Source organism: Podarcis liolepis (assembly GCF_965112155.1).
Source record: "Podarcis liolepis genome assembly, chromosome: 13".
In the NCBI taxonomy this organism is placed as follows: Eukaryota; Metazoa; Chordata; class Lepidosauria; order Squamata; family Lacertidae; genus Podarcis; species Podarcis liolepis.
In genome coordinates this window covers 38,485,800-38,499,757 of record NC_139573.1, presented here as the reverse complement: position 1 = coordinate 38,499,757, position 13,958 = coordinate 38,485,800, and the positions used below count along the sequence as shown (strand labels likewise).

At 46.9% G+C, this 13,958-nt stretch overlaps 1 protein-coding gene across 3 annotated transcripts; it reads left to right on the top strand.

The window, feature by feature from the left end:
- BCL2L12 (BCL2 like 12) lies at nucleotides 1-12,574 on the top strand. Of its 3 annotated transcripts, none has more exons than XM_083470152.1 (7): nucleotides 1-314; nucleotides 1,539-1,768; nucleotides 3,481-3,854; nucleotides 5,501-5,665; nucleotides 6,638-6,744; nucleotides 9,039-9,290; nucleotides 11,563-12,574. In XM_083470152.1, exons 2-7 carry the CDS (start codon nucleotides 1,614-1,616, stop codon nucleotides 11,608-11,610), a joined length of 1,101 nt encoding a protein of 366 aa, XP_083326278.1. In that variant the 5' UTR covers nucleotides 1-314; nucleotides 1,539-1,613; the 3' UTR covers nucleotides 11,611-12,574. The 3 variants fall into 3 exon arrangements, with proteins under 3 accessions (XP_083326278.1, XP_083326279.1, XP_083326277.1); XM_083470151.1 differs by having other exon boundaries at nucleotides 184-365; XM_083470153.1 differs by lacking the exon at nucleotides 1,539-1,768 and having other exon boundaries at nucleotides 150-314.
- Nucleotides 12,575-13,958: the final 1,384 nt, after the last annotated feature.

The window sequence follows — 13,958 nt, the reverse complement described above, 5'->3', positions numbered from 1 at the left end:
GACACCCTCCGCTTTCGAGGACTCCTTTTTCGCGCACAATTCATTCTGTGGATTCCCGCTTTGATTCCAGAACGCTACACGTCATCGCATCGCCCAGCAGGGGTTAAATCCCATGGGCGGGGCGTCCTCGGAGCCCCGCCCCCGACAACTGTACACCCACCCCCACCCCCGCCGCTATCGACGAAAGCGGGACCGAAACTGAACTTAAGGTGGCGAAGGCGCATGTGCAAATCTTTCCTGCTGCAGAAGTGGCTAGGAAGTTTGCCGGAGGAGCATCAAACTTTTCTCCGGCTTTTGGCGGGCTTCTGTTTCAGGTGCGGACCGAGCGAGCCTCCGGGATAGAGACGCGACCGTGGGATTCTAAGGTAGTGGGGGAGTCTCCCATACGCAGCCCCCAAATTCCGGGGAGATGTGATGGGGGAAAGTGATGGGGGAATTGGGATAGGCAGAGAGGGTGGGAGTAATTCAGGCTTACTACCGAGTAGACATGTCTAGGAATGTACTACCAGGCTGAAAAAAACCGGGGTGTCGGGTGGTAAGGGGGCAGAGACGGTGGGCTGGTGTTTGTGTGGGGCTTAGGATCCAATTCCCGGGGGCTGCCTCCCATAAAATATTTGAGGGGTCCGGGGCATTGATGGGGCATTGCCATTCAAAAGCTGTGTGTGTGCCAAGTCTTGCAACCTGCCCCACCCTCAATGTGTGTGTGTTGGGGGGCGGGGAATGGCTGCTGCTTCTATGGATCGGACAGGAATGATATTATTGGTTTGGTTTGATTTCTTTCATAAAAATTATGTGCCGCTTGAGTGGGGAAAAACCCCAAGACGCCGGTTGAGGTTAGCAAGGGCAGGGATTGCAACCTGGCTTTAAAGAAAGTGTTAGGTGGAGGAGGAAGAAGAACACCTGTTTTTGCTGGAGTGAGGTACTTTCCCATAGGATGTACCAACAGAGACAGCAGCTTGTTTACCATACTTGGCTTACTTAGCTTGAAATGTCTGGGGTTATTTTGTGCTCTGCGGTGGCATGCTTTGGGTCTGGATTGCATGGGTTAAATCCGTGAGGGGCTGGCTGGTGAATAGATTGCCTTGTGTTTGAGCAGGCAGCTGAATTGGAGGCCTCTGAAATAAATCATATGATTCCAGTGGGGATAGAAGAACGTGAGCGAAAGGTCCTTGGTGTATATACAGTGGTACCTCGGGTTAAGTACTTAATTTGTTCCAGAGGTCCATTTTTAAGCTGAAACTGTTCTTAACCTGAAGCACCACTTTAGCTAATGGGGCCTCCTGCTGCTGCCACACGATTTCTGTTCTCATCCTGAAGCAAAGTTCTTAACTTGAAGCACTATTTCTGGGTTAGCGGAGTCTGTAACCTGAAGCGTATGTAACCTGAAGCGTATGTAACCTGAGGTACCACTGTACAAAGGATATGTGTTTGGGGGAAGGGGAGGTATGGCAATCAATAATATGAATGAAACGGAGCAGGATGGAAAGGGCTGTGAGAAAAAGGGAGGGAAGGCTAATGTGTTGTTCTTCTTCTTCCAGGTCTGCTGGCAGGTGTGGCAAGAAACTTGTCTCTTCTCTTTGAACGCCAGCCTATCTTTGCAGCACGATAGACTCATGGCAGGGAGCCCGCTGCCGCCAAAAAGGCAGGTGGAAGAAGAGACCCGGAGGGTGCTGGAAGCATTCCTGCAAAGGGCGCTAAGAAATGGAGAGGTGGAGTCCCTAGGTCACGTGGGCGGGAGTTATTACGATCCTACAAGTTACATGCACAGGTAAAGGAGTCTTCGGAGGAGCGATGTTGTGGTTCAGTTGGGAGGAAATGAAATGCGGAAAATTCAGGGGCGAGTCCAGGCAGAGGTTCTGGGTTTCCTGGAAGGGGACAAGATCTTCTGTTGTGTCCAAGAATCAAGGCAGCAGAAGTGAATCACAAACACCTTTTTTTCTAAAAGAAGTCACAGCCACAGCAATATGGATCACGCACGCTGAGACTTAGCAATTCCCCATAGTTACTTCCCATCTCTGAAAATTTATTATTCCAAAAACGAAACCTTCATCTGGTTGTAAATATTAAGATTATACAGTGGTACCTTGGGTTACATACGCTTCAGGTTACATACGCTTCAGGTTACAGACTCCACTAACCCAGAAATAGTACCTCAGGTTAAGAACTTTGCTTCAGGATGAGAACAGAAATCGTGCTCCGGTGGCACAGCAGCAGCGGGAGGCCCCATTAGCTAAAGTGGTGCTTCAGGTTAAGAACAGTTTCAGATTAAGAACTGACCTCCAGAATGAATTAAGTACTTAACCTGAGGTACCACTGTACTAGCAAGAATGAGTATTTCTGTAAAAAAAATGAATGTTACTCCCAGCTGTCTTATAAAACAAGGCTTAAAAGAAAACTCCATACTAAACCACCGTATCTTCCGGTGTCAGATTCTGAGTTGGGATCTGGGCTGCATTCCTGGGAGAAGCAATTATATTGAATTCTCCTGGGCGGGAGAGATCTGGGAAGAAAGTTGTGGTTTTCAATCTGGGAGGTAAGAAAAGTAGGAGCTAGAATAAAACATGATATATCACATTCAAAAGCTCTTTTTTGGGTCACCTTTGAGGTAAGGCAGGGGGTGTCTTGAGGTCAAGGCTGGCCCAGGACTGTTTGTTCTTTAGCAAAATGCCCTGGCCTAACCCTGGCTTCAAGACACCACTTGCCTCAGGTACTTAATAAATATCGTGTGTTTCCTCCCTATACCGTAGGTATGAAAAGATTTCAAAACTTTATAAAGAACAAGTCTATGACAAATGGACTACACAATAATGACCAAACTATTTTATGTGGCTTCGCAACACTGAAATTCAGACACTGTGTATAATAGCACACCAATGTAGTCTGCCCCAAACCTTAATATCTTGATTATGAAGACTGTTTACAATGGAGATGTTTCATGTTCCGATTTACAAAATCTTCTGTGGCATTCGGCTTCTTTTTGTGTGGGGGCTAAGAGAGCAAATTAATATAATATTATGCTGGTGCAGACTTTCGTAGTTTTAGGCTGTTCTGCAGTACAGTGACTCTCAGCTTTCACCTTTTGTACGAAAGATCCCATGCTGTGTATCTTTATGACTAGAGCGGAAACATTTTTTCTGTCTGAGGAAAATGGCAAGATGGCCTCAGTTCCCATCTCTGGTTTCTCTGTAAATGCTATTCATCTAACTGATTATTATCAATAAAAAGTTTGTGAGTGTTTATTCAAAACCTGCCAAGGAGTCCAGTTCACTTTGTTGCTTCTTTAAATACTTTGTAAAAGGTTCCCCATCATCTTTAAAGTCACAGTTATCCTAGTTTATGTGTCAATTTTGCCAATTCTGCATAGTCCATCACTTTCTCTTGCCATAATTCTTTAGTCGGGGTTTCTTCGTCCTTCCATCCTTTTGCTATTAAGACTCTCGCCATAATACCACGTTTTCTATCGCTGTTCACTCCCTACAGCTCCCCATCAGAACATTTCCAGGATTGTCCAGCCTGGAGCTCTGCCCATGAGGAAAATAACTGCGCCGACGAAAAAAAGCATGGCTTCCGCACCAGCATCAAGCGTCTACTGCAGCGACGGCCTAGTCCGCGAACCCCGCCGGACGTTCCGCCTTCTGCGGGCTCCTTAAAGAGGTCCAAGGCAGGAGGGGAGGTTGGCGAAGGCGGCCGCCAGAAGCGCTCCTTCTCCCTCAAGAACATCCTGCGGAAAAAGGGATCTTCCTCAGGGGAGACGACAAGCCCCGGTGGGACTCTGCAGCGCCCAGACTCCCTGCCTGTTGTCAACTGCTACTGTCGGAAACACCCGTCGGAGCAACGGGTGCCCCAAGGGAGTGGTAAGGAAATGCCACCTCTCTGGCCTTCATTTCTTATCTAGATTCCTCCTTGCTTCAGAGACAGAGGTCCTGGCTCCATGCCTCACCCAGTTATAAACATTTTAAAAGGGGTTGTGCCTTGAACCTCTTGAAGGAAGGGTAAAGTGGTGTTTCCGCTTGCCAAAGTCCATATTGAGCAAAGATTTGATTCCGGGATGTCAAGCCTTCAAGTCCAGAGGTAGTCAGAACGAAGTTGCTTTCTCTTGCTATTTGAAGCTGTGCTAGGTTTGTTTTTTTTTTGGAAAAAAACAGACAGACAAAAGCTCCCTGTTTATTGCCTGTTTGTGGGTAGCACCATCAAACCTAGTGGAACTTGCTTCGAATGAGTCTTTCATGAGCAGAATCGCTGTACCACTGGGCTCCTAATTTCCAAAGCTGATCCAGCAAGATACCATGATATCAGTGATATCAAAAATTGCAGAGAGATCAAGGGAAATTAACAGGTTCACAGTCCTCCTCTCCCTCTCCCAATAAATACCCCTAGTCAGGGCAACCCAGGCTGATTTGGTCTCAGAACCAGGTCTGAAACCAGACTGGAATGGGTCCAGATAATCAATTTTATCCAAGAGCATTTGAAGCTGAGCGGCCAACCCCCCCCCCTTGCGCTGGACCTCAGTGTCCGCAGTGAACAATGGGGGGGGGGGGGTCATACACTTCCAGGTCCAGTGTGGGTTTTTTGTCAAATGCCCATGGGGGGGGGGAACCATGTCTTCACTAATAGTAGCTGCTTGATTCTGTGGGTGAGAACTGACTTTCCTTTCTTTTTCTGCCTGTTGAAGACTCCTGTGCAACTCAGAAGCTTGCCTATCCTTTCACCAACAGAAGTTAGCCTTGTTGCAGATAATCAGCTTTTGCTAGCATGTCACATACCGTATTTTTCGCTCCATAGGATGCACTTTCCCCCTCTTAAAAACTAAGGGGGAAAGTCTGTGCGTCCTATGGAGTGAATGCAGGGGGGAGGCAGGCAGGAAAAGCCCCCAAGAGCCGCACACAAGCTTCACGCGGCTCTTGCAGGCTTTTCCCCAGGAGGGAGAAGGGACCGCCACTCCCCGACCTGTTCTGGGGGCTGGGTTCGGGGGAAGCTCGGACTTCCCCTGCCCCTGCCCCAGCCCCACAGCTAAAAAGGAGAAGCCTGAAGCCCCCGGAGCGCAGCGCGAACTGCTGCTGCGCTCTGGAGGCTTCAGGCAGCTATCCACAAGCCTTCAGAGCGCAGTAGGAGTTCTCGCTGCACTCAGAAGGCTTGTGGATAGCCGCCTGAAGCCTGGAGAGCTAGAGGGGTTGGTGCACACTGATCCCTCTTGCTCTCTAGGCTTTGCTTTGCTGGAGAGGCGCTGCTCAGTTTTCCCTCTCTGCGCAGCGCCCCTTCAGCGAAGTGGGAGGAGAAATGGAAGGGGCTCCGTTTCTCCTGCCGCTTCGCTGAAGGGGCGCTGAGCAGAGAGGGGGAGAATTCCCCCCCCCCGTTCTCCCCCTCCTATGGTCCGGTGCGTCCTATAGAGCGAAAAATACGGTAACTTATCCTTTGTTGCCTTGCTAACCGGTGGCTCTCTCTGCAGTGCAGAATTTGGCTTTCCTCTGCTCCTTAACAGCTTTCTGTTCTTTTCTTGCAGGTGGTGAGGCTGAGAATGCTGAGTTGTATACCTTGGTGGCCCAGAAACTGGACCACTTGGTCAAGCAGCAACAGCTGACCAGCCCTTTGGTGGCCAAAAGCTTGCCTTTTCCCACAGATGAAATCAACATACTTCCCACGGGTGGCACTTTACCCAGCACTCCAGGTATGGGATTGAGTTCCTTGTGGTTGTACCTTCACCGCTGGGTAATATAGATTGCATCTTAATCCCTTCTTCTTTCCTGGCCAAATATGTCATAAGAATTAGCACCCACAAGCATCCTCTTAGTTTGTGCAGTGCTCCCTGTGTTGGGACGGTGCTGCAACACAGGAAGGGCAGGGAAGGAAGTAACAAGGGGAATCCATCAGAGTGGATTTGATTTAAGTCAAATTGATTTAAATCACAATTTAAATCACTAGTCAGTAAGACTTGATTGAAATCATTTTTTTACAGAAAGACTCATTCTTGCTGGTATAATCTTAATATTTACAACCAGATGAAGGTTTCGTTTTTGGACTAATATATTTTCAGAGTAGTTTTTACAGTTATATCAAAAATTGCTGATTTGGTTATACTATTAGAAATTCAAAGGCAGGTAATTATGAAATTATTGTTTATATTTGGACAACTTTTCTGCTGCACTTTATTGGAAGGAGAAAAATAATCATTTCCTTAATAACAATTTAAACTATTTAAGTAAAACAATAACGTTATAGCATATGTATCCATGTTTGTTAACTGATGTGGTTAAATGATTTTTTTAAAAAAAACTTAGATTGAGTTTTAGCACACATGAAAAACTTAAAACAAATCCTTATTTCCTGATGAATAGCCTTTGGACTATAATGTAACTTAAATAGAAAACTATCTTTAGAAAGGTTTTTCCTCCAAAAGCATTTTATTTTAAAAATCCAATTTAATTTTTTAAATTTTTTTTAAAAAAATAATTGATTTTTATCAGCCATGGAATCCATAGTTAGGTCCCACCACTTCAGAGAGAGGCTCCAATTAATAATGACCTTCCAAATACATTATCTAGGCCCAAAGCCATCTTCAGATCCCTCTTTCCTCAGAACGATTTGTTTTGTCACATCCACGTTGCATCTCTGAATTGGACTGGTTTTTTTCTGCTCACAGTTATTTCGGAGGAGCTGCCAGGAGACTTGGAGGAGAAACAGAAAGAGCAAATCCTCCAGAAACTGGTTGCCCTTCTGGAAGAGAAGGCCGGAATCATCAATAAGGAGGTATAAGCCAAACCTGTGGCAAAGCTGTTGCATTGTGGAATGTTCCTGTCTGCCGGCCCGGCCCTTTTTCAGGATATGCCGTTCTATTCTGCTCCTTTGCCTTGCACCCCAGTTTTCTCCCTGCAACTCTAAAGAATTATCCAAAATTTTGTGGCCACTGAACCCTCATTAGCCTTTTTGGAGAATTCCCCCCTCCTTCAGGCTTTTTCCTAAACTTTTTTTGTACTTCTACAAATCTTGGGGTTTCCCCAAGCCTGCTGATATCGCCCTCTTAATAATGGATGGCTACTGAAAGACCAAAAGGGACGTGGGTGGCGCTGTGGGTTAAACCACAGAGCCTAGGACTTGCCGATCAGAAGGTCGGCAGTTCAAATCCCCGCGATGGGGTGAGCACCCATTGTTTGGTCCCAGCTCCTGCCCACCCAGCAGTTCAAAAGCACATCAAAGTGCAAGTAGATAAATAGGTACCGCTCCAGTGGGAAGGTAAATGGCGTTTCTGTGTGCTGCTCTGGTTCGCCAGAAGCGGCTTAGTCATGCTGGCCACATGACCCGGAAGCTGTACGCCGGTTCCCTTGGCCAATAAAGCGAGATGAGCCCCAGAGTCGGTCACGACTGGCCCTAATGGTCAGGGGTCCCTTTACCTTACTGCTATTATTTTATAAGGTCAGCAAGTGAAAGCAAGTGTTGTTCCTGCTCTCTACTTACCTATTAGCGCACCTTCTTTCTCTTCTTCCAAGCAAACTCACCCCTTGTGTTTTCTTCCCTTCCTCTTCCCATGTTTATTTAGAAGTGTGATTTGGGCTTACTGTTAAGTATGCATAAGATTGCAGCCTAGGAATCATCCTGTTGTCATATGTAGCACTGTGGGTTAAACCACTGAGCCTCTTGGGCTTGCTGATCAGAAGGTCGGCGGTTCGATTCCCCACGACGGGGTGAGCTCCCGTTGCTTTGTCCCAGCTTTTGCCAACCTAGCAGTTCAAAAGCACACCAGTGCAAGTAGATAAACAGGTACTGCTGTGGTGGGAAGGCAAACGGTATTTCCGTGCGCTCTGGCTTCTGTCACAGTGTCCTGTTGCGCCAGAAGCGGTTTAGTCATGGTGGCCACATGACCCGGAAAGCTGTCTGTGGACAAACACTGGCTCCTTTGCAAGTCCTGAAGTGAGATGAGTGTCACACCCCCTAGTCACCTTTGACTGGACTTCACCGTCCAGGGGTCCTTTACCTTACCTAAGGCGAAGACACTGAAGCTGCAATCTCCTAGGCACACTTACTTGGGAATAAGCCCCACTGAACATCGTAGCCACAGGCTTCTGGGTAGCCACAGTTCAAATAGCTCTGCACATGCCTTTTGCATTGCTGTCTTTATATGCCCCAGTCTGTTTTTGCAAAGCTTCTCTTGCTCACATTGTTGAGCTAAACTTTTATTTACCAGTTTGCAAAGAAGCTGTGTCGTTGCAAGAGACAATTTTGTCAATGCCACTTCTTAGAATGTGCCACCCACAACTGATAGCCAGCAGTATTGTCTTCTCCTGTTCCTTCTGCCTGTCATATGCAGAGCTGCCCTGACGGCATTGATTCTTAAGAAAACAGGGCAGGCCATGGGTCTAGCCAAAGGCGCAGTAGGGGGGCAGCTGCCCCCCAGATCAATACAAATCAATACAAATCTGCAGTTCTGTCTCTCCTAACAAAAGCCTGCCCGCCCCCAGCAAAAAACCTGGCTACACCCATGGGGCAGGCTAGTTCTTCCTTTTCCATTCAAGGCATTTACAAAAACTGTTTGGGTCTGGAAATAGCTCATATGTCCCTGCTTGTACCTCTGTAAGGGAAACCACCTCCCACTTTACAGTGGTACCTCAGGTTACATACGCTTCAGGTTACATACGCTTCAGGTTACAGACTCCGCTAACCCAGAAATAGTGCTTCAGGTTAAGAACTTTGCTTCAGGATAAGAACAGAAATTGTGCTCCGGCGGCGCGGCGGCAGCAGGAGGCCCCATTAGCTAAAGTGGTGCTTCAGGTTAAGAATGGACCTCCGGAACGAATTAAGTACTTAACCCGAGGTACCACTGTATTTGGCTTTTCAATGGGTGAGCATCTCGCAAGTAGCACATGAAATTTTGGAAAGTATCAAAAATGCAAATCAGCCCTAAGGCGGGCCTGCGCACCTTATGTAAGCACCTTATTGGTGCTCAATGAATGCTTAGGAGCGTCTTTCTGATTGGAATTCGCAGCTGTCCTTCAGATGAGTCACCCAGGCAACTCTTAATGGTTCTTCCCCCTTTCTGTGATTGGCAGATTGAGGCCGACCCATTGCTACGCAACACCTTATCCCGCTTGTCCTACCGCAGCTTCTCTCGCCTGGCCGAGGCCTTCACCTCACGTGCCCCCCCTGGTCTCCCCAGCCCCCAGCTGGCTAAGCTGGCGCTCACCATGGAGCTCACGCGAAAAGTGGCCGGTATCAACAGCCATGCAGTGCACACCCTCATGGGCTACAGTCTCCAGTATATGGACATGTTCGTGCCCTGGCTACAGCAGCAAGGGGGCTGGGTAAGTGTCGTGGCATGTGTGGCTATGGATTCTTCATAGGCTGGGCTGCAGCCCCAGTTGATAGTGCATTAAAAAGTAGTAAACATTTTAAAAAAGCACAAGAAGAAGAAGATGGGATGCGGGTGGAGCTGTGGGTTAAACCACAGAGCCTAGGACTTGCTGATCAGAAGGTCGGCGGTTTGAATCCCTGTGACAGGGTGAGCTCCCATTGCTCGGTCCCTGCACCTGCCAACCTAGCAGTTCGAAAGCACGTCAAAGTGCAAGTAGATAAATAGGTACCACTCTGGCGGGAAAGTAAATGGTGTTTCCGTGCGCTGCTCTGGATCACCAGAAGCGGTTTAGTCATGCTGGCCACATGACCCAGAAGCTGTACGCCGGCTCCCTCGGCCAGTAAAGCAAAATGAGCGCCGCAACCCCAGAATCGGCCACGACTGAACCTAATGGACAGGGGTCCCTTTACCTTTACCTTTATCACTACCCGAAGGAGTCTCAAAGCGGCTAACATTCTCCTTTCCCTTCCTCCCCCACAACAAACACTCTGTGAGATGAGGGGGGCTGAGAGACTTCAGAGAAGTGTGACTGGCCCAAGGTCACCCAGCAGCTGCATGTGGAGGAGCGGGGAAGCGAACCCGGTTCACCAGATTACGAGTCTACAGCTCTTAAACGCTACACCATGCTGGTAGTCCAAACGCTGTCCATGAGGCAACTTGAATCAAGACTGACATGGGGTTCTGGAAAAATGCTTGGCTGTGATCTCGCCATAGGTGGCAAGATGTAGCTTTCTCTCACAAAAAGACGCACTTTGTAGCTTAGCCTTTTCCCTCTCTATCCTTCGGTTCCACATCTGTAAAATGGGACTAAGTGATCTACTGAACAGGAGCGTCACAAGTGTCCAGCATAATAATTATAATTATTATTTATTGAATTTATATACCGCCCTATACTCAGAGGTCTCAGGGCGGTTCACAGAATAAAATCAGACTATAAAACCACAAAATCCATAATCAAAATAAAAACAACAACCCAATAAGGCCCCCCCCCCAAAGAGCCACATTTTAAAAGGGTATAAGATGTCAATCTGATCCACCAAAGGCCTGGTTAAAAAGGAACGCTTTTGCCTGGTGCCTAAAGGTGTATCATGAAGGCACCAGGCAAACTTCCCTGGGGAGAGCATTCCACAGACAGGGAGCCACTGCAGAGAAGGCCCCGTTCTCGTGTTGCCACCCTCCGCAGCTCTCGAGGAGGAGGCACATGAAGGAGGGTCTCAGAAGATGATCTCAGGGTCTGAGAGCCTGCAAAGCACAACAGACCGTGCGAGTTGAACCCCACTTACCTGGAAATAAGCCCCACAGAACTGAACAGGAATTATTTCTAAGTAGACATCGTTAGGATTGCGACTGTTCGTCGATCCAGCGGCAAGTAAGATCAGTACAGTACTTTGGATCGCTCCAAAGCCTGGAGCATAACCAAGGCTTTTAATTCCTCTAGATCAGGTGCTCCCGCAATGTTCTGAACTACAGTTCCCACCAGCCCCAGCAAGCATGGCCAGAATTGATGGGAGTTGCAGCTCAGCAATATCTAGAGAGCCAGTGGCTGCCTGTTTCTCCTTGACTTTGCCCCACAATTGGAGAGCCTTAAATCTGTAGTCATTTGGCCTGGAGCCTATAGCTCTGTTGCCTCTCAGTCAGCTCTTGCCTTCTGCACTGCCTGTGCTGGAGGGCAGGTACTAAGCAACACCAAATAAAAGGGTCCAGTTCTGGCTGGCTATAAAAGGATGCTGTCTCTGGGGGTCCCAGTTTGTAGGTGTGAGGTGCTCCTGGCTGAGAAGTGTGATGGTTAGGTCTGGGCGATATGATGATAGATTGTTGAACACCGGTTTTAAATCCACATCTTGATAACCGGTTCAAAATATTTGCCCTGATGATAAACTGCTCGAGGCCAGAGGAATGTTTGTCTGTTGCTCTGCCGGCTCAGCTCTCGCCTGCCTCCTCCAGGCAGCAGCAAACCATAGAGCAGGCACAGACTGGGAAAATCCCTCTGGTTACAATGCAGCTTGCTCAACTAAGGCACAGAAAAGGCTGAGGCCAGGTGATGTGGGAGGCAGAAGCAGCCGAGATGCAATCCAGACATCGCAATATATTAGCATATTTAGCTGCTGATATATCACGATGCTGAAAACCAGATATCACACAGCCCTAGTAAAAAGATGCAAAATGCATTATAGTAAAGGTACTATGGAAACAACTAATGATTTTTCTTTCTTTCTCTGTAGGAAAGCATTGTGGCCCAGGAAGAGATATTTGATCTGCAGCTTGACTAGCCGTTCTCCAGTATCGTGAGCCAGTGCCACTGCTCTTAAAACTGTGATGAAGGAGTGAATATGCTCTTGAGACTTGCCTGGGCAAAGCTGACTAATGGGTGGGTTTGTTTTTTCCAAAGTCTCCCTGGAAAGTCCCATCTTCTCTCTCCAGCAGGGTAAATGCCACTGAAGGGAAGTTATGTCCTTGCAACACTGATCAGAATGTGACTCTTAAGCCAGCCCAGGGATCTAGAAATCTACACTAATAAATCCCAAACTTCTGGACTTGGAATAAATGGCAGAAATTGATTTTATTTATTTTTTTGCACTAATTGTTGCTGCTCTGTTCCTGCGGGATTTGGAGTCCTGTTTGTAAAACTTGGCAAAGGAAAATAAGGGGCAGAGAAAAATAAGAAAAATAAGTTCAACTAAGTAGGCATTGGTAGGGAACAGAGGCTATAATTCAGATGCCGGTCATTGAAGGCAAGGTTGGTGGAGATCCAAGGGTAGGGCCTTATAATTGGTGACTCCTTATCTTTGAAATGGTCTTCTAAAGAAAGCTTACCTGGTTCTGACACACTTATCTTTTCAGCACCATGTGAAAACATTTTTTTAAAAAAGAAGGATATTTAGATACTGTTTTTGTTCTGGTTTTGATATTTAATGTTATTGTTCTGCCGTTTTGTAATTATTTATTGTATTGGGCGCGGGTTGCTTGTTTTTTAATTTTCTTGATTTGTGAGCTCCTCTGGGGGTTGAAGAGTAGGATATACAAAATAAATAAATCCTATGCGAAACTTGCTCGCAGATCAGTTCGTATGAAAACTCAATGGCATCATTTTCCAAGACTGAGTTGCAAGGTTCTGAGAATAATGTAACCCTCAAACTCAGGGATTTGAGTATGTTTACCAGTAGCTTAACTGAAGTGTTTCAATGACTGAGAAACACTCTATTTTTTTAAATAAAACTTTTCAATGAAAATACATATTTCAGTATCAAGTACTTTGGTTGGTGTCTGCATTTTTGTTTGCTTGGTGTTCCCTTTTGTCCCCTCAACCTTCTGCCATACCCATCTCTTTAAATAATTTGTTGCAGGTAGCATCCTGAATATGAACATCCACTGAGGAGGTGTCTGCCCCCCCCCCCCCCCGCCCACTACTCCTGCAGCAAAATTCTTCATGCAAGCTCCTGCCTGCGTAACTCTGGCAGTGATCCTATACCCACTAACTCATTAGGACTTCCGAGTAAATATGTAGGATTGAGCTATCAAAAAGGGACCACGTATACTGTAGCTTGTCTCTTTATTACATTTTACCTGCCACCTTTCACTCAAGGAGCTCAAAGTGGCCTACATCCTTTCCCCCCTCCCAATATTATCATCACATCAACCTTGTGAGGTTCGACTGAGGCAGTTGGTGACTGGCCCAAGGTCACCCAGTGAAGTTCATGTCCGAGAGTGGATTTGAACCCTAGTCTCTCACATCACTACACAATACTGTTTAAGTTGATTAAACCCCATCCCATGCTAAAGCCACTATGTTAATATAGATTATGTATGGTATATATATGAACACACACAAAGGTGGGGGGGGGGGCGGATAAGATAGCTTACAGTGGAGGTAGGGAGGGCAGGCAGGGAGCAGTTAGCTGCTGCATCAAAGTGACAGCTATTCTAAGAGGACCCATGTTTTTGAGCTGGGAACCAAACTACCTAAAATAAATCACCCCCTACTCCAAGTTTTTGTTTCGTTGTTGTGTTCCATAAAACCAGTTTGAGCCCTGAATCAATGGTGTGATGTTCTTATGGGCAGTGTGGCTAAAACTTTCTGAGGCCTGGAAGAACGAACTGTGTCCCTGGCACAGGATATACATGGCAGGAGTTCTAGGTAACTTCTAGGTTAGATTACTGCAATATGTTATATGTGGGGCTACCTCTGAAGTCGCTTTGGAAACTTCAGCTGGTGCAGGTTGCTTGCTGGGGCAAGATGATTTGAGCATATAAGCCGATTTTGTATGCATGATGTTTTTGGGGGGCCTTTGGCTAAGGGACTGGGCGATGTCTCAAGTCTTTAAAGGTTCCTGCACACTTTGTTTGTGGTCTCTCACTTCCTCACAAGGAGGTGTGTGTGTGGCGGGGGAGTCAGCGGATCTAGTTGCAAAAGAAAAAGAAAGATATGTCTTGCTTTCACTGGATCCTACCTTCATCCATTTTTCTATGGCTTATAATGGGCTTAGGGGACACTAAGTCCCTTGGGGATGCCGTCTCGTTTACATCAGGGAGGTGGGCAGCAAAAGCCAACCCATAATTTTTCTACGACAGGATGCTTTGGGCAAGATAAAGTGAATTGACTTAACACATAATAGTGACA

What these genes read in the sequence shown, in the direction of transcription:
- BCL2L12 (XM_083470152.1), top strand. Translation starts at nt 1,614, where the DNA reads ATGGCAGGGAGCCCGCTGCCGCCAAAAAGGCAGGTGGAAGAAGAGACC. An exon ending in CCTACAAGTTACATGCACAG is followed by an intron (nt 1,769 to 3,480) that starts GTAAAGGAGTCT and finishes CACTCCCTACAG; the next exon opens with CTCCCCATCAGAACATTTCC. An exon ending in ACGGGTGCCCCAAGGGAGTG is followed by an intron (nt 3,855 to 5,500) that starts GTAAGGAAATGC and finishes CTTTTCTTGCAG; the next exon opens with GTGGTGAGGCTGAGAATGCT.